The following is a 24,485-nucleotide window of genomic DNA, read 5'->3' as shown; positions in this document are numbered from 1 at the left end:
GTATACTTAAAATAATTTGAAATAGTCATATGTACAGTATCTGTTGTGGCCCGTCAGCAGCCTGTGTAGCTAGTAGCTGATTCCAACAGCGAGGAGGCTGGTGTGGTGCTACACCAGCAGCTGTGCAGCTGGCACTCGAATCGGACAATGAGGAGGCTGGAGAAGATGTGGTGCCAGAGGCAGGGAATCAGCCAGGGCCTTCAGAACCTCCAGAAGCTTCCATGGGTGAAGAGGAAGAAGAGGAAGAGCCTCTTCTCAATGCATGGGCGCGCAGAGCTGCCAAAAGGCAGGAGTGGCTCCTCAGGAGGAGGTCTCCTCAAGAGTAAGGCTTGGGGCTAATTGGCCACTCCCTTAGTCTATTTAAGGATGGATGACAACTGAGGCAATTTGCAGGGAACAACTTCATTCACTCTTCTTCGTGTCTGGATTTTAGTTCTTTTATCAGTGTCCTGCAAATTGCTTCTGGGCTTTCTGCCAATCCTAGTAAGATTACGATTATTTATTCTTTGGATTCTTGTAGGCTGTTAAGAAAGTTAATTAACAGCCTTTGTTTGAAAAAGACTTATTTAATTTAGTAAACTAAGGTTTGTACAGAATTTGTGTGTGCTGCTTTCTTTGGGTCCGTGACTAGGGCAGAACAGTATCATCATCATTTTCTTTTAACGACCCCATAATCCCTTGCAGGGTGGAGTCTGGGCAACTGAATGGAGCTAGCAGAGTGTTTACTAGTTGGATGCCCTTCCTGTCACAAATGCGGAGTTTTGTTCAGCAGATAAATTCTCATTGTGACCAGAGAGAGAGAAATATCTGCCTCTACCTAGGATCAAACTCATAGCCTCCTGATTGTGAGGTGAGAGCTCCACCTCTAGGCCACTGCACCATTCCCATCATATATAAAGAGAGAGATAATATACATATACATACGATAAATACATGCATATATACATAATTACTAAATCCATTAGGGTTTCATACATGTTTTGGTCAGCTTCAAGTTAGAATGATATCGCTTCCCAATGGGAAAAAAATATCTCACTGATAAGTATTTTAGTTAAAGACAGATAGTTTTGCAGTTTAAAGCGGAGATCCCCAACCTTTGCGGCTCTGTGGACCAGCAGCGGCGGCGGTGGGGCAGAGGAAATGGTTCTGTGCAAGTGGCAGACACATGTGTGAAGCTCCATCTGCAAGCAGCAGGTGTTTACACCGTTTACACAAATGGCGTCTTACACGCTCACACACAGCTTGTGCAGTCCAGTTCCCAATGGTCCGCAGCCCAGTACTAGGCTACAGCCTAGGAGTCATGGACCCCTGCATTAAAGGATCTCATTAATGGTCAACCGAGTACAAACCAAGAAGAGGAACAGAGCTTATTATAAAGAAACAACTTCCCTGATGCTTCTCATGCTTTTATTCAGAAGACATCTACTGTGTTTGCATAAGGCATCTAAATAACCCAAGTGTCATTCTCAATGGGGAGTTGTGAATTTATATGTAATAACACCTAAAATAAATGTGGCAAATGTGTCCATTTGCGCATGAATTTTAAGAAGGAATTCTAAAATATGAAACACAGATTCGAGTACACTTATTAGAGAGGGAGTCTATTTTTGCTGTAGCTGCAGCTGCTATTTGCCATTGTCTATTTTTGTGCTTTACAGTGATTTTTTTTTTTTTATCAGTCTGGTTGTGTGTTATTCAGATCCCTGTTGGAGTTTAGAGAGAATTTAAATGTTTTAAATAAAGAAATAACAGAGGGCTGTGATGAAATACCAAAACAGGAATTCCCAGCTTCAGAGATCTGATTTTGGGAGACTGATTCTTAGAGGCTCAGTGTTAACTTTTTTAAAAAATACAGTAGCTACACACCCAAAATCGATTTTGAAATGAAAAATCTGAAACATCTCTTATAAAGTTTATTACCTAAATGTTTTAATAGGCAAAACATCAGTGCAGATATAAACAAAAGTTGCTGTTGATTATGGAGGGTTCCACAAAATAGAGTGATTCTTGTAAGAAATGTTCATATAATTTTTATCACATAAGCCTACCGGAGCCATAAACTATATACATACCAGATGTATAGATGGAGCTCTATCTATCATTTCACAGCTGGAACTGCTGTAGCTGGAAACAAACAAGTGTGTTTTCTTGAACGCTACATGAATGGATTCCTGTGTCTGAATGGTTAATATGCAACTTGGCTTGCAGATGAAATCTAAATTGTTGTGCAAGTGTATTAATTTATGGCTGGCATCCTGAACTAATAACCTCTCTTCAGTTTCAAAAGGAACTTTTCAAGAGTTGTTTCACTCAGAGCAAGGAGCAGGGAAATGAGATTCAGTCTATCTACTAGTTTAAAAACTGAGGAAAACTGAGAAAAGGTTCAGACACTGGAATTAGTGGATAAGCCTTAAATGCACAAGCGTGGGATTATTAAAAGAAACCAATTAAATATATTAAGTAGTTCGAGCAATCCATCAACCTACCCAAAAATGAAGCAAGATATGCTACAGTCTCAAAACGCTGAAGGATAAAAAAGCAGGGGGAATCCTACATTAATAGCTAGCAACCAGTAAAAGGCTCAAAATGGCACACTTTTTAGAAGAGCAATACATCTTAATATTCTTAGCTAAATTATCAATAAACAGAGCTCATAATTCTTTGCAAAATATATTTCTTGAATTTTTTTTTTCAAAGGGAACACTTGCACATAGCTTCAAGAAATCCCTAAGGGTTTCTCTGCCCACATGGTAACTTGAGAAAGAAAAATGTATATTTAAAAAAACAGCAGCTCTTAAACATATCTCATATTTAGGAATCATAAAGGGATTCATTTACCACTGCCTTATAGGACATTATTCTTTCTGTCACTGGGCAGGGGTTTATTATGTACTGTATTTTCTTAATTCTAAAGAAATAAAGGGCACCAAGGGGATTTGTGCAAAGTGCACAAAGAAGTGCAAAAAAGAGCAGCAAAGATTATTACGGGCCTGGAGACAAACACATATGAAGAACAGTTGCTGGAATTGGCTACAGCCAGTCTAGAGAAACAAAAAACTAGGGGTAACATGACAGCAGTATCCCAGTATTTGAGGAGCTGCCACAAAGAAGAGGGGATCAACTTATTTTCCAAAGTACCAGAAGGCAAGACAAGAAACAATGGGTGGAAACTAATTAAGGAGAGAGGCAATCTGGAATTAAGGGGAAACTTACTAACAGTGAGAACAATTAACCAGTGAAACAGCTTGTCTTCAGAAGTTGTGGGTGCTTCACCACTGAAGGTTTTTTAAAAAAGACTGGACAGGCACCTATCTGAAATGGTATAGGGCAGGGGTGTCAAACTCACGCCGTCACGGCAGCATCATGTGACGTATCGAGACGTTTTCCCCCTTTGCTAAATCGGGTATGGGTGTGGTCAAGCATGATGCAGGTGCCCTTTTTTCTTTTATAATGTAAATTTTAATCTGTTTTAAATTACTGGGGTGTGTTAAATCTGTCTTGGGCCAAATTGTTTAATTCGGTTTTATTCTGCTTTTAAATTTTTGTATTTATGTGTTTTATTTTGTGGCTGTGCACCGCCCTGAGTCCTTCGGGAGTAGGGCGGTATATAAATCCAATAAACAAACAAACAAACAAACAAACAAACAAACAAACAATATCCGCAATCTATAGAACATGGAGCTAGCTTCAGCTTTGAAACAGGGCTGGTTACCGCTTTATCTTTAAGGCAAACATAGGCCTGCTTAAAGTTGATAATGCCACAAATATCTTTATGCTCAAAATACTACAAAGATAAACTTGAATGTCCACTAATATAAGATCCAGCATTAAATCTGAAAGGACACCTCAAAAAAACTGTGAATAAAGATTCAGAATTCACACTGAGAGCCACAGCAGTCTTCAATAATGCTACTGAATGTTACAGAGAATCCTTTGTTTCACCTTTTTATACAAAACAAACTCACTAAAACGTATTGAGTTGGTTTTTAACCAAAGAGGAAAGATGATGTAGACATGGAGAAGAGCTCATTGAAAATGCTGACAGTGCTTCAGCAATGAAACAGCAAAATCAATATTGAAGTTTACAGATACTCTTGGTTCTGGTCATAAGGCTCCAGTAGCAACTCATTATTTCCTTCCATGATATTTATGCTCTACTTTCACTTGTGATTTTCTAGGAGGAGGAGATTTTCACTGAAAAATGTTTTAGGGAGATTTCTCAGCCGTGGTTTTCAACAAATGTATGGCTCTCATAATTGTATTTTGATGGAGGAGAGATCCATGCAGATCCCTACAGAACACGGGTGTCAAACTCAGGGCATCACGTTGCCGTCATGTGATGTATCGTGATATTTTTTTTCCCTTGGGGTGGGCGTGGCCTGCAAGTGACGCATCCGGTCACCAGGCCACCAGTTTGACACCCCTGCTACAGAACATAGGTTTTGTACCTAGGATAATGGAAAAAGAGAAATATCAATTCCCAATAACCCCAATCTATGCTAGTTAAGGGTAATCTCCTTATTTAAAGGCTAGTAAGAAATATCTCAAATTTGCCATGACTTTCATACTCAATTACTCACAATTCTTTTGAGAGATCTGGGTTGCTGCTAGAGAAGAGTTCTACACTGAATTATAATCCCAGCAAAAACAAAAGAAATTGCTTCCACCACTATAATTGAAAAAAAAATATGAAAGCATTCAGTTAATCGACTCCTGGGATTAGAACAGAGAACATAAAATGCTTTTATTTCCCTATCAGCACTATAACTGGAATGAGGCAAGTGACAGGCAAAGTTTTAGCGGCTGTGAAGGGACTTTGGGATATGATAGGAAGGTGATGATGCCATCTAGCATATTTTAGCAAAGATAGGCATGTCCTATCTTTCCCAACTGCTTTCAGTCTCAAAATGGAAGAATATCAATGTTCAATAATATAGGTGGAAAGGACCTGAGGTGTGCAAAAATGGCATTGGAGAGGTTGCTGGTTGCTAAAATAAATGTATTTGCACATTTTACATAACTGTACACAGAAGCACACAATTCTGAATTTACCGCAGCAGTTAATACTAATCCCATCCAACGTAGGATTTGAGAAGAAAGGAGGTTTGTGTGTACAGAAAAATAGTTGAGTTTTCCTTTTTTCCTCGCCATTCTGGTGGCCCAGATTTTATTGCTTCTCCCACTAGTGACTATAAAAGAGAAATGCCTGTTCTTATTAGCAGAGGAATGTCCTGGGCAAGGAAACAAGGGAAGAGGATTGGATAAAGGTGTCCCAGTTAAAATAATTACAGAGATCAGCAAATAAATTCAACTATTCTTTCAGTGTTAATTTTGCCAATTGCTGGTCCACGGATAACAGAAAACTGTCATATAGTGGTAAACTGATGATAATACTCCTCCTACTGAAACCACAGAAATGTGGCACCAATTTATGGCATACTACAAAGATAAGTCATTGGACACTTTTCTCTGATTAATGAGCTTTGCCTGGACTTCCACGGCAATTTCAGGTCATATACAAGAAACCACTAAAATCAAAACAAAAGAGCAGACCTATAGCAATAGGAATAAGTGCAACCCTCCCCCATTCAAATATTTGAAATTAAACATCCCCCCAAAAGAGGATGAATCCAAAAAGAAAAGAAAAAATTGCTAAAACCATTATCTGCCCCTTTTACCACATTCTCAGCAGATTTAATATGCCTTCCTAATTTAAAGTTAAATTACTTGGGGGAAACCCGTCTTCTTCCTTTCGCCTAAATAGAGTTCTGCATTTAAAAATCTAGCAATAGGAAGTAGCTGTGTCACAAAAAAATAAAATCATGGTTTTCCTCTTTATAAGTAGTCCTTGACTTATGACCACAATTGAGCCCAAAATTTATGTTGCTAAGTGAGACAGTTGTTAAGTGAATTTTGACCCATTTGACATCCTTCCTTGTCACAGTTGTTAAGTGAATCACTGCAGTTGTTAAGTTAGTAACACGGGGATTAAGTGAATTTGGCTTCCCCATTCACTTTCCTTGTCAGAAGGTCGCAAAAGGTGATCACATGACCTTAGGACACTGCAACCGTCATAAATATGAGTCAGTTACCAAGTGTCTAAATTTTGATCATGTGACCACAGGGATGTGAAAAACAATCTTAAATCACTTTTTTCAGTGCCTTTGTAACTTTGAACAGTCACTAAACAAACTGTTGTAAGTCGAGGACTACTTTGTAGAATTCTAAATTTAAAAAGTCAGAGACAGGAAGTCTCCGTGTCACAGAAAAATTAAACCATGGTTTTGCTCCGTATATATTAGTCAAAGTCACCAGCGGCTAACTTGTCTCACTGCAAGCTTCTCTACTGCTTTTTTCTTTACATTTCTTAACACAGGAACATACGACTGGTAGGAAGAGAGATTCCTAGAAACACTAGGCTGACATACTCTCACAATCTGCTGAGGTGCAATTACCTCTAATTGTGCCGTCTTGTTTGACACACTAGTGCTATTAAAGAGATGATAGGTATGTAAATCTTGCACTGTTGGGAAGGGAAGAAAGGAAAGTGTGGGTTTAAAATTATATGGCATTTATCAACTGAAAGCAGCAAGAGAAACTGGACCACTACTGTATATAGTCTCTGTCAGCCGGAGTGACCCAACAGCTGGAGAAGCTGCTTCTCAAATTTACTAGGAACAACATTCTATTTATAAAGAAACACAACCAGCAGGGATCCCTTAGGATGAAAAGGGACGATGAGCTCATGACGGTTTCAACTGAATGCTGCTTGCTCTTAGAAAAAAAAGGGAAGGGAGCAATAGGAGGAGTTTCTTTTACTGTGTTCCAAGTATTTCTGAGCTTGCAGGGTTAAAAAGAATGCCTTTCATCCGTATTCCCAAACTCAATAACCAACATGAAAACCCACACTAACTTTATAAGCCACACCCAAGATAAATAAGAGATTTGTTGCTATGTCACTGTAGGGCAGCAGCTGTAAAGAGAAGAAAGAAAGAACCCCTCCCCCCCAGTTGCAGCGATATTTGCAAGCTGGCTCCCTGCTTAGAAACAGAGAACACATTTTAAATAGCAATAGAAGTTCAAGTTGCTCGGCAAAACACATATCAAGCCATTTGCTGTGTCCAATATTTGGGGTAAAGAGAGGAAAATATTTAAAGAGTGCTATTTCATATGTACAAAGAGCCTTTCATTCCAAAAATACATCTGCTCAACAACAGTCTAGGGGGCAGACTCAGGTTTTGGATAAACTCCTTTTAACACAAGATATTTTATTTCTATTCATTCAATTTTAAGGAAAGTAAAACAAGGAACTAAGATTCAGAAGAAGAAAAATCTTAGTTCTCCTTCTCACTTCCCTTCTGTAAACCTCTGTGCCTGGGTTGTGTAAACTGAGACAAAAGGTTGTTAAATAATTCGCCAAAGGAAACACACAATTTGCAACAAAGCCAGTTTCAGAACTCCACAGTTCTTGGGTTGCATCCAGATGTTTACTTGCTGGAACTCCAGCAGCTATAAAGCTCTTTTGTTTAATACAGTGATTGTCAGCCTTTACTGTTACTGTGAAACCACTTGACCCCCAAAACTATACCTGAAAGTTTAAAGCAACAACATACAGAAGGTTAGAGTAGATTATGGAGCACCATCTGCTGGCTTATTCAAGCATTCAAGTCTAAAAAAATCATTTGCTCGATATTAGCTTTTTTTTTTTTTACTAAATAATAAATTACTTACTGCCTTCATTTTGGTTGTCCTTATTTGAGTTGTACACCTGCAAATGAAAAAAAAGAGAGAGAGAATAATCACAGGAGTGCCATTACATCTTCACAGTACTATATGCTAACACAGCCTCTGCAACCAGGGACAGAAAAGATATCCCATCTTCAATAATAATCTTTCTTTTTTTTTAAATCAACTTTCCTACAAACAAAAATATGTATAGATACAAGCAGAGGAAAGGATGTTTAAAATAGTTTTACAACATCCAAGGATGAGAATCAAATCTCTGTTGGCTTTATATAGTACCTTTCCTCCAGGAACTTAGTCAATACTATAATACAGAGTTTGCTCTTCCAATTTTCCCTACAATAAATTGAGGTCAATTGGGATGAGAGAAAGTGAGCTTCTCTGCTTAAGAGTAGACATTGGTTTTCCAACTGTAGTCCAGCATTTTATTAATTAAACAACATTGGTTTTAATATGAGTATCAAACACATTGAATGTTAAACAAAAGCTCATTAGAAAATTACTGAAAAGGTGGATATTATATAAGGATATTATTCTAGTGACACAGTACAACATATTTTATTTTTTTTAAAAAAAAACTTTCCTAATGAATGTGGAACTGGCCTTAACTCTGCATCAATACACTAAGTCAATGGCTGTAAGGGAAAATATATGAAACAGGGCATCTCTATTGCTTTGATGGAAAGATTATTTCCTCAGAACGCCAGTGGTCATCTCCAAAGGTCTGAAACTAGCAATCTAGTACATACATTTTACGTTCTCAGTGAATACTTCAGTCAATTTTGAATAGGGCTGCAGGAGACAAAGATAGGCCCAGAGAAGACATAAACCCAGAGGAGACAAAATCTCAAAGAAGACATATACATAGAGAAGATATATGCCCAGGAAAAACAGCTATGGGAATTAAGATTTAGCAAAAGCTATATGACAGGGTTGTACTTTGATTTCTATTTTATTATTTGATTGTAGCATGAAATGACAAAGGGCTTATATTTGCTTCCTCCAAATAAACTGGTATCCTTCTCCACCCTGTTGCCTGCATTATTATAGCTTTGTTTTGTTTATTCAATTTAGGCACTGCCCAACACCATTTTTTTTTAATCTGGGCATTATACAATAAAATAGGAAAAAATAAAGTAAAATATTAAAAACAAAGGAACAAGAAAGGGAAGATAGAACAAGATGAGATGGCAAATCTGGTCAACAACACTGAGTGTATTTCCCTGGGGCTCCAATCAGCCTAACCCAAGGCCTGAGGGAACATCCAGATCTTCAAGTCTTTCTGGAATGCTATCAGAGTGGGAGCCACATGATATCATTTGGAACCTCATTCCAGAGGACAAACACAGCAACAGAGATTTGGGATCACAATAGATGAAACTGTTTGATTGAAAGAACACAGAGCATGGCAGTCCTGTTGGCCTGAACCAGCTGGGTTGAAATGATGAGAGATAGGCAGACCGTCAAGAAATGGCAAATAATATCCACAGTGGTTTCATATAGATGTTGAACAAAAGGAGAGAGGGGGTTGACCCTGTGGCACTTAACAAAGGAAGAACTAGGAAATGACCTTTCTTCCATAGCCAAGACCTTTCTCAAAGGAAGAAGAAAAACCACTATAAAACAATATTACAAGTCATGGAGAGATCAATGAGAACAAGAATGGATACACTGCTCCAACCATACAGATCATCTACAAGTCCATCCAAGGATGCCTCCATATTGAATTCTAGCCTGAGATTCTGAATAAAATGGGTCTAGATAACACACTTCCTCCAGCTTCCTCTGCATCTGCAATTTTGCCATCTTTTCAACAACTTCCTTTTAGGAGGGGGAAAGGATAACACTTGTCTTATATTGTTAAGTCTTGAAGATGGGGTGCACCTTCACCTCCTTCAAGGCCGAAAGACAACTTCTTCCCTCAAAGATGTTGCCACCATAGCATGAATCCAATCACAATTCATCTCCCAGGCTGCCTTAACTAATCAGAAGGGTCCAACAAACAAGTGGCTCAACTAAAAGTGCGGAGATCCTTGTTCACTTCCTCAAGAGTTACTGGTTCAAATTTATCCCAGACTACACCACTAGACCAAGTCCTAGACACTTTAGCTAGACCTACCAGAGTCCAGGACCCCTGAGGATTTAATTTCCAGCAGGAAATTGATTTTTTAAAAAATCAAAAAAATCGGATTTTTTTTTTATTTAAATCGGATTTTTTTATTTAAATCAGATTTTTGTGATTTTTATTGAATTTATTTTAATAAAAAAATTTTGGGGTAAAAATCTATCGTAAGATAGTTTTCTATTTAAGATACATAAATAATTTAGTTTATTCAGCATGAAAGATCATTTGACGGCCGTGGCCAGGGGGGCTTTCTATCAGGTTCGCCTGATACGCCAGTTGCGCCCCTTTCTAGATCGGGACTCCCTACGCACAGTCACTCAGGCACTTGTCACTTCCCGCCTGGACTACTGCAATGCTCTCTACATGGGGCTCCCCCTGGGGTGCACCCGGAGGCTCCAGCTGGTCCAGAATGCGGCCGCGCGGGGGATTATGGGGGCGACGAGCCGCTCCCACGTGACACCTCTCCTGCGCGAGCTGCACTGGCTCCCGGTGGTCTTCCGGGTGCGCTTCAAGGTGTTGGTGACCACCTTTAAAGCGCTCCATGGCTTAGGGCCGGGGTACTTACGAGACCGCCTTCTGCCACCAATAGCCTCCCACCGGCCAGTACGCTCACACAGAGTGGGCCTCCTCAGGGTGCCGTCCGCCAGACAATGTCGGCTGGCGACCCCCAGGGGGAGAGCCTTCTCTGTGGTGGCGCCCACCCTCTGGAACAATCTCCCCCCAGAGTTACGTACAATAACAGACCTCCGGATTTTTCGTCGGGCCCTGAAAACCCATTTATTTCAACTAGCTGGGCTGGCTTGAGTCAAATTTTAAACTGATTTTAAATTGGAATTGTTTTAATTACGGCCAAAATATTTAATTATTTTAATCAGTTTTTAGATTTTGTATGTTTTGTATGTATGTCTTGTTTTTACTTTGGCTGTTCACCGCCCTGAGTCCTATATTGGAGAAGGGCGGTATAGAAATTTAAACAAACAAATAAATAAATAAATAAATGAAATGGAGCTTAGTTATGTAGCACAAGGCTGTATATTCTGCAACAATGGGACTATCGGTGAGTCAACAGCAGGTCAAAGGAGTAGCAGAGATGACAGTTGCTCTTTAAAAATTATGATTTAAATCGAGTTGATTTAAATCAAGTCTTTTTACTAGTGATTTAAATCATGATTTAAATCATGATTTAAATCGACTCGATTTAAATCAAATCCACCCTGATTTCCAGCCACTGATAATAAAAACCAAAGACCAAACAGTGGGACTGCTTTTCAAAGGGCAGAACCATTGTCTCTGAATGCATCCCACCTTCAGAGTCCCTTGATGTCTTCTGCTGCCTCTATTTTCCTATACTAGAAAATCTTTATATGTTAACCATCTGTCTTCCTTTCTTCATTGCTGGAATTGCGTTTGGGCATGGAGAAGAGCTACCTTCCCTCCTTTGGTAGGCAGATCTTTTGGTCCACCTTAATGACCATAACTGGCAGAACCACGATTGTGGTTGTTGAGTGAAGTGGTCATGTGGTCATCTCTCTTAACAACCGCACTGACTTACAACCAACTATGGGACATCCAGATCTCTATACCAGCCCTCATGTGCAGTCAGAAACACACCATTCCATCATAAGCTTTCATCTATGCATAAACACATCAACTCAGAAATACTTCTTTTCATGTTTTCTTCTCATGAAAACTAAATCTGCAAGGAGAACTTTCTGCACCCCCTCCCTTTTCACATAACAAAATCGTTTTTCTTCTTCCTATTCATTGGTTTTCCTCAACAGTTTTCCCCAATTTAAAGCCTCAAAAGAAAAACAAACACGAATCATTCTCCCATTGGACTCAGATAATATAAAAAACAAGTCAATGCTAAACAAAGACAGCAGTAAGAGGCCAATATGAAAGAAGGGTGTTGATCTAATTTGTTCATATGTAGTTTGGTCATTTAGAGTATATGATACCCCAAAACAAATATATGAGGAGTAAAAATAGGTGAGAGAAAGAGCAAGATAGAACAAATGTAAATAGGTTTCACTGTTGTATTCATAGCCCAGAGAAATAAAGCACATGTTTTCTCATGTTTTGGGTGGTACACTATGAGGACTAGGCTCAATCAGGTATAGAGATGCAACTTGAATGTTGAACATGTTCATTTTCATTATTTAACTCACATTAAAATAACAGATAAAATTCTTTATGTTATACCTTTTGAATTGGTAAAATGCTGCATTTCAAAGTAGTTCACTTATTCCAAATTAGGAATTTCTATAGGAGATTTCTAGTTATTTCTGGTGGAAAGAGTATTAGTTTTTTGGGGGAGGGGGGAATCCATGTCTCAAACTTCTTCAACTTTCATTTTCTAAGTCTTTACTTATATATTCAGGATAAATTCCTGCTAAGCATTGTTTATTTGTAAATAAAGTAAATATTACATACTAAGTCCCCTTTGTGTTCTAATCCAAAGAAAATTGAATTCTGTTGTGCTATTTTTGGACTTCTCACTAGCCCGGGGTGGTGGGGAATTCTTAAACAATCAGTATTATGGCTTGGAAGAAAATATTTTTGCTGACTGCAAGCTTTTTCTGCTTCCTACGGAGACATTCCACCAAGCATTTTTTATAGATGAGCAAGTAATTTCTTTTTATTGTTGCAAAGAAATGTATAAAACTTTCAATTGTATTGTAGGAATTTAAAGCTAAATATTTTTGTAACAGACATTCTGAGACATTTGCATTTTATCAATCCTTGATGAAAATAAATAAGCAGATCTTAACTGTCAGTAAAATACTAGTTATCAGCCACTTTAAATGAAGAGATTCTTTCAGATAGGTACTTCAAGAAAAGGGTCCCAGAAATATATAAAGACATTGTGCTGGTTTTTGCATTAAGTCCTCACTTTACAGATTAGATTAACAGAGTTGGAAGGGATCTTGTAGGTCATCTAGTCCAAACCCCCCACCCACCCAAACACGAGACCTTACACCATTTCTGACAAATGGCGGTCCAATCTCTTCTTGAAAGCTTCCAGTGATGAAGCTCCCACAACTTTGGAAGGCAAGCTGTTCCATTGGTTGACTGTTCTCACTGTCAGAAAGTTCCTCCTCATTTCTAGGTTGAATCTCTCCTTGTTCAGTTTCCATCCATTATTCCTTGTCTAGCCTTCGGGTCAACTCCCCTCCTCTCTGTGGCAGCCCCTCAAATATTGGAAGACGGCTATCATGTCTCCCCTGGTCATTCTCTTCACTAGACTAGCCATGCCCAGTTCCTGCAACTGTTCATCGTATGTTTTAGCCTCCAGTCCCCTAATCATCCTGGTTGCTCTCCTCTGCACTTTTTCTAGAGTCTATGATATTTACTGAATAATTCCATTTTTAAAAGTGTGGCCTGGAAGAACCAGATTTTTTCTTCAAAAACTTGATACTGTTCCTGATTTAGTTTGGCCCCTGAATGAGCACAATGGGATGGCGAAATGACTGATAACAAGACTTCAGCAAAGTTTCCTTTCTCCCATATCTAGAGGGCAATGTTAATCTTTTAGGAAATAAACCATTAATAATTCCTCCAATGTCTTTTATTGTTCCAAACAAATGTTAAAACGATCAGAGATAAGAAAGGCATTTCAATGTTAACCTTTCCAACTTGTTTCGATATCAACTTGTGATTTTTTTTAAAGAGACATTTCTAACACATTTTTCAGTATACTTTTTAATAACATACACTGCAGTACAATTGTTTCTAAAATATGAATTTTTGTAAGCAATTGCCCCAATGTAATGAGTTTTTTTTTTCTAAGTGGTTTAACCAATACAGTAAAACCTTATTTAAATGAACTACTAACTAAGGATCTGAATTTGCATCATTTTGTTAATTATATAACGGACATAAATAGCATCATTTGCAATAAAGCCTTGATGTGATAGGCAGATTCTAAAAGCCATGTATCAAATTTGTCCATTGCATCTAAAGTCTGTTAAATTGAAATTTTACTATAGGTACCTATTTTTTGTTTATTTATTGTCCAGTATACCACTGAAATCAACTGACTCTCAGTCGTCAATGATCATAATGAAGCAAAACAACAATTAAGCTGCAAAAACGGCATAACTTAATTCAGTACCAAAACCACAGCATTGCACAAAAAAAGCAACATAGGCTCCAAATATACTTCTAAAGAAATAAAAATGGATTTAAAAAATATTTCAAAAAAAAAAATACTCCATGTGAGAGCTCTCTTTTCCAAAGCCTTTCTGAAAGATGCCAGAGTTATTCTTTTCCTGGCAAGCAGCACTACATCATTCAGAAATCCAGATATATATGGATTTATAAGGGCTTTTGGTTTCTACAGCGGCTTGGGAAGTAGAAACTGGGTAAGATCCACATTAATATGCATACCACGTGACACTGTTAGTCTAACACAATCTGTAGTATGAAAGCTGCACATATTTAACACCCAGACTGATTTGGCGCTCTTGCATAGTCAAGACAGCCAGCCCTTGGATAACAGCCCAGGAAGAAGATACCAGCCTAACCCTGAGCAACGTAGGTGCCAGTCAAAAATGGCAAGCCTCCTTGTCCGAATCAAACCGCCCAGGCAACCTCCTCCCTTTAGCGGCTGACTCCATCTTATCAGCTCTTTTCTCATTTTGTCTGAGGGCCAACTGTGTAAATTCCAGACAGGTTTTTTTTTTTTTCCCCTTGACTTTTGGGGGCTAGAGTTTGTTCTTCATTGTGGCTATAAAAAAAGAAGCCAAAAGCTTATTTACAGGAACACATTTTAATATTCCTTTCCAAAAAGCATCAGGTCCCAGCATCCATCTTAACAACAACAAAAACAAATAAAAACTAGGGCAGTAATTTGGCATGGGGAGTTTGGCAGCTTTTACTTTCAAATTTCTCCTGACTAAATAATTCAAGGCTGAAAACGATGTATGTTGGATCTAGCAAGTTGGAAAGAAACAAAATGCATAATGGTGTAAGATTATGTCTAAATCTAGCTATTCTGCTTAAGCTCAGAGACAAAAGCCATGCTAATCAGAGATACTTACTGTACTTTTTGGAGTATAAGACGCACTTTTCCCCCCCCTAAAAGAGGCTGAAAATTTGGGTGCTTCTTATACTCCGAATGTAGCTTTTTCGAAGCTTTTTTTCAGCCCTAATGAGGCACTAGCAAGTGAAGCAATCTTCCACACTACACCTGCTTTTCTCATTGTTTCTGTCTCCGATGATCAGCTGTGCTTTAGAAACTGTTTTTTATACCCAATCCGGCTCGTGCGAGCGTAGTGAGAGAGAAAGAGTGTGCTCAAAACCAGCAAACTAATGTGTGGAAGCTGACCAGACTAAGGACACTAGCCAGATGAATACCTGGTAGGCAGAATTTTTTTTTTTCCTATTTTCCTCCCCAAAAACTAAGGTGCATCTTATACTCCGGTGTATCTTATACTCTGAAAAATATGGTATACACTTGTCTGGAAAGAGTTTCTGATCACATAAGCAAGACCTTACATGCATAGATATGAAGAAAAGCAAACTGCAGGAACACATACTAGATGACAGGATTCATCACTTCTAATTCACATGTTTACCATATCTATTAATTACTTTGTAGATGTCTAAACTTTTAACATTAAAACTTCACAGCCATTTGGGGGATGCTAAAGAAAAGGCAATATTTTTATAGCAGATTGCTATAGATATAGTATATAAAATTCATTCCTAGTTCAAATGTATGGGAGGAAAGAAAAACACAAAAGTAATTCTCTTTTAATCCTATTTACCCATCTCCTTAATAGCTGAATTTTGCACTGGACAGAATTCTGTCCTGTCTTTTCCAGCACCTCTTCTCCACCTCTTTCTTACAGCAAAGAAGTTTGTGTGCCTGTGTGTCTGTGTGTGTATCTTCTGATCCTTCCTAAAATTCTGGTGTTGATTTCTTTTCAGTGAAAGGCTTTCAGATCATCCGTTTTGATCCAAAGCGATTGTCTCATATTGTTAAAAGGAAGGGTAGAGTCTGCCTTGGATATACATCATAGAGCTCATAGCAATAGCATTAGCACTTAGACTTATATACCGCTTCATAGTGCTTTTACAGCCCTCTCTAAGCGGTTTACAGAGTCAGCATATTGCCCTCAACAATCTGGGTCCTCATTTTACCCACCTTGGACAGGATGGAAGGCTGAGTCAACCTTGAGCCGATGAGATTTGAACTGCCAAACTACAGCTAGCAGTCAGCTGAAGTAGCCCGCAGTACTGCACTCTAATCACCGCGCCACCTCGGCTCTTAAGTCCTTCTGAAATAATGAATAAGCCCCACCCTTCCCTTTAAGAATATGAGGCAATCGCTTTGGACCAAAACTGATGATTTGAAACCTTTCATTCCAAAGAAACCAACACCCGAATTTCAAGAAAGCAACTGAAGATACACACAGACACACAATATACTCACGCTTTTGCTGCAAGGAGGAGCTGGCGAGGTATTGGAAAGAACAGGACAACAATGTAGGGGCAGAAATTATGGAGATTTCACCTTGTTATCAGCTCACAAATTCCTAATCATAAGAATTGTTCACTTATAGGACTGTTTTTGCAAACTATTCCAGGGCAATTCTACTCTCATTACAGATCTTCTCCCACAAGCAAGCCAGAATTATTTTAACTTTATATTATAAAGTTCTCCACTGCCTGGAGAAAAGTGAAACTTTTTCGCTAAAGATTTAGAATTCTGTTCAAACTGATGTTATATTTTATTGCATAGCTGATATTATGTTGTAAACTACACTGATGGATGAAGCATCAAGATAGCTTTGATATTTCAAAGGTTGCAGCTAAAAAATGAGCCTGGTTTGCCAGAATGTATTGTAGATTTCTCCCTAGCGGTTACCTGAAATTTTACAAAACTAAATCAGGAGAGGAAATATACTGTTGAGTTTTAATAATCAAATACATTAATTGGAAGTATTTTTTTCCTAGGTTCACTGCAACAAGTTCACACGTCAAACATTAAACTGTATAAAGCTTAAAATCCAATGGGGGGAAAAAAATCTAATCTCTGTAGTTTTCTACTGTACGACTTTAATTCAGCCCAAATTATGAAAGGCAATGAATGTAATCAAAAATGCAGACAACGGAAGCAGATGTTGTTTACTAATTTACCAGGCAAGAATGAGGTACCAACCACTCTGACCTCTTTTTAAAGCAGAACTGTCAAAATGTAAACTCCGCACACAATGCTGTTACATTTGCACTGCCAGCAATAGGCGTTCCAGATCTAATCAGCCGGTAAGCAAACTGAATCCAAGGTTCAAACAAGGTTCAATGGGTTGCTTTCACCAGACAAGCTAAATTAAGCAAATACAAAGAAAAGAAAAACCACAACAACCAACATAAGCTAAACAGTGATTTGGGGCATCAAATTCATTTATAAGAAGGAAGGAGTGTAAACCCTGGTAAATGAGAACATGCATTCCAGTTGGGAGGAAAGGAATAGCAACAAATTTAAAAGCAGGCAACTTAGTTCCAAAAAGGGAAAAAAAAAAAAAAACTCCACACATATATCCTCAAATATGATTGTACTACTTTCCCCTTTTCTCAAGTCACCTAAAGCCAAAGTATTTGATAGACTGGAAATTCAGACTATTGTAAATAAATAACACAAAAAACCAACCATAATAAATGAAGGCCATGAAGGACTTCCAGGGAAGATATGGTAAAAACAGAACTGCAATGAACTGAAGAGCTAGCGAGTAGACCAACTCGAAGTAATTCCTCAAGGAGAGGACTTGAGATTGCTCACAAATGCTCCATACAATTGTTCCTCATGAGTAGACCACAAGACAGTGGTCTTTAGCAGATTTGTAGCTTATTTGTACCCTATGACTATCATTAAGAGTTGTACTTTATGATTCTTGATGAATGTATCTTTTCTTTTATGTACATTGAGAGCATATGCACCAAGAAAAATTCCTTGTGTGTCCAATCACACTTGGCCAATAAAGAATTCTATTCTATTCTATTCTATTCTATTCTATTCTATTCTATTCTATTCTATTCTATTCTATTCTATTCTATTCTATTCGAGTTTTAGGAGATAAAGGGATATCCATCTTTTTTGGTGAAATCATGGTCAGGGCCTTCAAAAGGACACTGGGTTTGCAAACTGTACTTCCTTTTCTAATCATTTTCATAAGATCCTTATTAACTGCTTTTCAGCTGTTAGGAACCTCTGGATTGAGAAGTTTGACAGCATTGTCAAAGCAAAAGAAGTTTTAAACACAAGTGTAAGCAGTTTTTTTTTTTTTAAATCACAGTGATTTGATTTTGGAATGTTACAAACAGACTAAGGGTCTAGATGGATTTGAACTAAGAATTGGGAATTCATTATAATTTCCTGGGGGGAAATGTTTTTGTTTTGAATTCTTTTTTTCAAAAAACATGATAGGGTAAGACTTTAAAGTTCAGACACCAGAAGAGAACCAGAAGGAACTAAAGATTACAATTAAAGAGTACACTTAAATTTGACTTATTAATACAGGACAAAGGAAAATATTTTAACACTGGGCATATTGAAAGATATTTTGGAACAATGGACCCAGAAATTAATTTTGTCATGACTCAGGCTCAGGCCTCCAATTCTGAATCTGACCCTGAAAAAAGTGCTTGGTCTGAACCTTGAAATGTCAACCTCAGCAGCCAGGAATCATTTGAGGCTAACCCTAACCCTAATCTTAATTTGAAACAGAATAAACTTTAGAAATGTTTGCCTCAATAGACAAACTTTGTTTAAAAGATGTTATGAAAGAGGAACAAGTTTTACCTAGAAGATTGAGTCTAAAAGTGGATTAAAAATAACAGGCTGCAAGAATGACATGGAAAAAGATGGGCATACTGGATCTATGCACATACAAAAGAAACTGGCTGATGTCTTATTAATTAAAAGAAACATACAAATAATAAACCATGAGAGTGACCTGGATAATATTCCTAAATTGGATTTACAAAAAAGTTATTATTATTAAATAATAATTTAATTAAAGCATTGAAAAATTTTGTGAGAAAGGACAAAAAAACATGAAAAAAAAATCAAGTTCTGAGACATTACTTGAAGAGACTAAAGATCAAAATTGTTAAAAGGAAAAGGAAAAAATATAAGGTTGATTTATTTGATCAAGGTTAAAATAGACATGCTGTAATCTCTAGTAATGCCTAATGGACTTTTGCTAATCAGGACTGAAGAAGCTTTAAGGATTTGTTTATACATAAGAGATGAGATATGGGATGAGGAGATTATTTATTGTAATTTAAGAGAAGGTGATTAACTTACAAAAAATGTTTGCATGTGTGATTAGATAGAATCACAATATATTTCTTTATATATTTCTTTTCGTTACTATATTCTTAGTTTTACTTTCTTTTCTATTTTTCTTTCTATTTTTTCATTCTGCATTTTCTATTTTTCTTTTTGTTCTTCTCTTTTTTAACTTGTATTGATTTTTATCTTTTTAATTGTAACTTTTAATAAAATTACCATAAAAAAATCAAGGGCATGAACACATATGAGAAATTGCTTACTAAAGTCTTCCCCCAAAGCTTCCTTAACTGACCAAGTTCCAAAAAGAACTTCAGTAAATAAGATCAAATTTAAAAGATAGGCCTAAACTATTTAAGCTCAGAAATTGAGGCTCTATTAGAGTATCCTGTTCTTTTTAAATGAAAAAACAAGAGAGCAGCTGCATGTTACATAATTAATAGAACATAGTATAGTGTTTGACCTTCAGTTCTTTACTAGAAATCACATTTTCATACATATAAGCACAAGCTTATTCACAAATTATTTTTAGCACAATTTTTGGGTAGTTAAAGAAAATAACAAATTCACCCTTTTGGTTTTTCCTGATCCATTAAATTCTGTGTTGTGATCATGGATTCAATGGTATAGGAGTTGACCCAGCCATATCTGAAGAAGTCCAGAAATAAAAAGCAGGAGATCAAGAGAAACCAAGAGGGTGAATTTGTTATTTTTAATGTTCTTTAACCATCCAATAATTGTGCTAGAAATTTTTCAGGCAGCCATAGTAGCAAAACTAGAAATGTCCTATGCAGAATACTTTATAAGCACATTTTTGCTGTGTAGCAGCCTAAGATGATGTTGGTTCCTATTCCCTCCACAAGCATAATAAGCCATTTATATAGAAGGAGCACTGGGGAAGTGCCTGAAGCAATATATGCATATAAAACAGATACAATATTCATCCATAACATTCTCAACTACTTTAGTTCAGTCTGGCAGTGAGCCATGATGGATGCCATGAACTTGCATCCTCCGTATGGAGTGTGTGCTGTTGATTAAGAATAAGAAATCACCAGGATTAGTTGAGAATCCTGTGCTACATGAAGCAACTGATTATAGATAGAAGGTAGGCAAAACTACAGGGACCCATTTTTTGCTTATGTATTTGTATCCCTTTCTGGCTATCTGAGAGAGGCTCATCTGGATATTGAGTCTCTGCTGTAGAGCTGAGGTGATTATCATTCATGAGCAGCACCTACTTCTCAGTTGGCCGATTCTACACAAGGAGAATAAACAATTAAAAGGCTCCATGTACGAGCTAAGCATGAGAAGGACATATTTTATTTTGAAGAAAAACCGGGGATGAAGGGAAAAGAACTATGCTGTTTGTCTTAGGCTCGGTAATGCTTCTAATTATTGTTAAAGTATAGAAATACATCACATACAATTTGTTTTGGTTTTTAAAACAGCTGTAGCTAAAGGCAAATTCAGTTCTTTGAAATTTGCTGCGCTTTATGTCAGAGATGGATCAAGTGAATGAATCATGTTTTTTATTCACAAATGCATTCGGCCCAATTGTGAATTCTGCAATGACATATAAAGAAGAATCCCGCTATAAAATGAATTGTTTGATTTGTCAGGCAATTGTAGAAGTCATATCTATCCCCAAAGCTTATCTCCTTATTTGTCTGATGCATTTATCAACATAAAACGAGTTTAAAAAAACTATCTGTAGATTTTTTAAAATAACATTATTATCGTATAAAATTCCTCTTTATATACAATTACAAAATTGATTCCTTGATCCATTCTGCTGAGAAATGCTGCTTCAAATTATTTATTTATTTTATTTATTTATTTTATCATATTTGTATACCGCCCTACTCCCGGAGGACTCAGGGCGGTGAACAGCCAAGATAAAAATACAAAGAACATACAAAAGTTAAAAACTATTAAAAACAGATTAAATAATTTGGGCTCAAAAAACAAATTTAAGACATCCAATTTATCTAAAACATTTAAAACCCAATTTAAAAGGGAGAGTTAGGCCAGACCAGCCTGTTGGAATAAAAACGTTTTTAGGGCGCGGCGGAAGATGCGTAAGTCTTGGATCCTCCGTATCTCCGGGGGGAGCTCGTTCCAGATGGCAGGTGCCCCCACAGAGAAGGCTCTCCCCCTGGAGGCCTTCTTCTTCTTTGTAACAACAAATTACATCCCAACATCACTGTACAAAGCCCCAGTTGCTCCCTCTGTCCTCCACTTCGGAGGCTTTGCAGAGGCCTGAGAGTGGTAGCAGCTGTCTTGAGATTCCTGAAGGCCCAGGGCCTTTGCTTCAGGGCCTGGCACTGCCACCACTGAGCGCCACTGTGCAGAGTATAGATCATGGGGCGGGGAGAGATAGGTAGGTGAGGGAGTTGCAGAGCCACTGTGCTTGCAGATATGGTTGACTCAGCCTTCCATCCTTTCTAAGGTAGATAAAATGAGGACCCAGTTTGTGAGGGCAATAAGCTGACTTTGTATAAATATACAAAAGTATGAAGGCTATTGCTTAATGCATTGTAAGCCGCCCTGAGTCTCTGGAGAAGGGCGGCATATACATCAAATTTAAAAAAAAAAAAATTTAGGGCACAGGTGATAACTTCATTTTTTTCATCATCATCATCATCATCATCATTTTAAATCGTTGCTGAACAAATGGTTCGAAGTTGAGGACTACTTGTATGAGGGAAAAAGCCACGCTTGTCTCAGAGGGCAAGCTGTTCCATGGAAAGGATGCCCCCATAGAGAATACCCATCTCATCAACTCTCAGAATGAACAGGGATTTTCAGCAAGGCATGCTCTGATTGCGTACATTGGACAGACAGAATGTACCTGAAATAGGTAAATTTGAAGATACCAATTGCCCAACCCATAATAGTTGGTAACTTGAATTGCACTTGGAAACAAACCAATAGCTGATGCACCACCTATAATAAGAGTATCATGTGACAATAAAGAATCTGGCATATGCAGTCACATTTTGTGCCAGATGACATTCCTGGATCCAAGAGCAACCTCAGATGGACAGAAGTACAGTGAAAGGTACAAATGTCTTCATTCTTTGGATGGCTAAAATGGATGCACTTGCTTCTTCTAGTAGAAACTATGAGTCCACAAATTCCTTCAGATTGCACACTTGTTTTTTTAAGAAAAAAAAAAACACCCCATCAAGAGATAACATTGGTTATCTTCCTAGAATTAATAGATAGTTGAACTAACAGCCACTCTGTTTTATTTGTGCTACGTTTGAGCCTGTTTCTTCCTATCTGGGTTCTCATAGCATCCAGGCACAAAACGTCTCCCACAAGTCCCATGTGATCTGAGTTGGAAATATCTAATTGGATGACAACAAATCTCTGAACCAATGGGTGACTTTCTCTAGTGGCCTCATATGAATATTAAACAAAGCAGGTGGGAGGGTCAAGCCCATGAGGACTTAATAAAGTGTCCGCAGGCTCAACCTTTCCTCTCCCATAACTACCAGCTGTCAAGTTCCTTTGATAGTGATCCAACAATACCATGTTTCCCTGATAATAAGGCCCTGTTTTATATTTTTTTTTTGAACCCTGAAATAAATGCTTGGCCTCATTGCCATGGGCTAAAAAGCCCGACTGGGCATACAGTATTATCAGGGGATGTCTTATTTTGGGGGTAACAGGGTTACCAAGTAAAGTTTGACTCCTGATTCTCATCACTGATATTTTAGATGTCATGCCTTCCTCAAAAGAACATTGTGAAGAGCTCCAATAAAAATCATCATCATCATCATTGATGCCTTTAGGTTCTGGAAAAAAAGGGCACTTTTGACTATTTTCTGGGATCCCCCTGATCCACTGTCAGAGAAGGGGAAAGAAGAAACGCATCTTCATTACTGCAATTCAGAAGCCCATCTCAGCATACATGTAAATTGCTCTCAAAGCACATGTGTTATTTACTGTTCTACATCTACTTTCAGCCCTGTGAACTTCTAATCTGCTCTGTGGGCTAAATTCATTTGACCCACTGTGCTTATTCCACAGGGGGCTGAGAATTATGAATTACTATTCTAAGCAAGTCAACTAAATGTCAGCTCAGATTTCTTGAATGAGACTTGAAGCATGCATGACCCATTCTACAAACCCCATATGTACAGGCACACACAGATACACATACACACAGAGCAAGATGGGGTCATGTTAAAAGAATCATACCTGCTAGGTCCATGTAAGCCAAGTGAAAGAAAGATAATTTGGCCAAGTGAAAAGCCACAAAAAAATTGGAGAGTAGTTGAGAGTCATTAATAGAGTGACAACAGGTCACCATGGCAACATGTAAGCCCAGCAGCAATTGCTTTCAGAGAGCCCAATTCACACTGCTCCTCTTTGAAACAGATGAGGGATGGTTCCATGGAAAAAAAAATCTGCATCTGTTTCTTCATCTAACTTTTGGGTTGCCAGCATTTTAACAAAAACAAAGGGAGTGAGCAAAAAAAACCCAACCCTAGTTGGCAGAAGTAAATAAGCGAATAGAAGGCATGGGGGGAAATGGAAAGCTTGCAAAGGAGAGAGAAGGGGAAAAAATGTTGGTAAGGATACATGCCTGCAAATGCAAACATTCAGAAATCATTCCCTATTTGGTAAGCTTTGGCGATTCTGAGCAAGTGGAATATTTTTGGGCACTTTAAATGATGGGAGGGAAGTAAGTGAAAACGTTCACCTTGATCGGTTGAAGTACTGTGCTCCTGTAATGTGTTTTGCATTCCGTTTGTGCCATAAGTAACAGAGAAATAATGCTGTGCTGCCAGTTTAGAGTTAAAGCATGCCAGCAGCTGCAAGATCAGAAGTTTCCAACTCAAGTGGCAATAGAAAGGCTCTAAAAGCCAAAGAAATTTAGTTAGAGGAAACGGGCCACAAGGAACAGGCTGGCAGCTGCACGCACACAGATAGTTTGTTCTCATCAGCCACTAGTCATTTACTCATGGAAGAAAACCAGGAGATGAGAAATGCAAGTGGTGCATAGCAACAGAAGTCTTGTGAAAAATTCCTGCATCTGGGAAAAGCAGAGGATTTCCACTGTGTCCCAGATGCATTAACAGGTTCTGCTGAAAGGACATTTTCCATGACTGAGACTGGAGAAAATAGACGTGGCACTTTTTTTTTATTATTTTAAGAAAGTCGGTGTAAATCTGCAATGTCAAAAATCCAAACATAAAGCCTCCCGTTTCTTTCAAAATTAATGTATTACTTCAATTAGCGAACAGGCTTTTTAAAAAAATTATCTATGAAGTTCTGCCCTGACACAAAAATTCTCCAGGGATT

At 37.9% G+C, this 24,485-nt stretch overlaps 1 protein-coding gene across 3 annotated transcripts in view; it reads right to left on the bottom strand.

The window, feature by feature from the left end:
• The window catches only part of ARHGAP26 (Rho GTPase activating protein 26), a 253,469-nt gene that overhangs the window by 112,921 nt on the left and 116,063 nt on the right, over positions 1–24,485 (bottom strand). For all 3 annotated transcript variants that reach the window (XM_070937338.1, XM_070937339.1, XM_070937340.1), the window contains exon 12: positions 7,732–7,768. In XM_070937338.1, coding sequence (XP_070793439.1) covers positions 7,732–7,768 — 37 coding nt within the window. The remainder of the gene's footprint in view (positions 1–7,731; positions 7,769–24,485) is intronic.

Source organism: Pituophis catenifer, unplaced genomic scaffold (genome assembly GCF_029215685.1).
Source record: "Pituophis catenifer annectens isolate HBS135680 unplaced genomic scaffold, rPitCat1.0.hap2 SCAF_2, whole genome shotgun sequence".
NCBI classification, from domain to species: Eukaryota; Metazoa; Chordata; class Lepidosauria; order Squamata; family Colubridae; genus Pituophis; species Pituophis catenifer.
The sequence above is the reverse complement of the archived record's forward strand: the minus strand, read 5'-3'. Positions and strand labels throughout refer to the sequence as shown.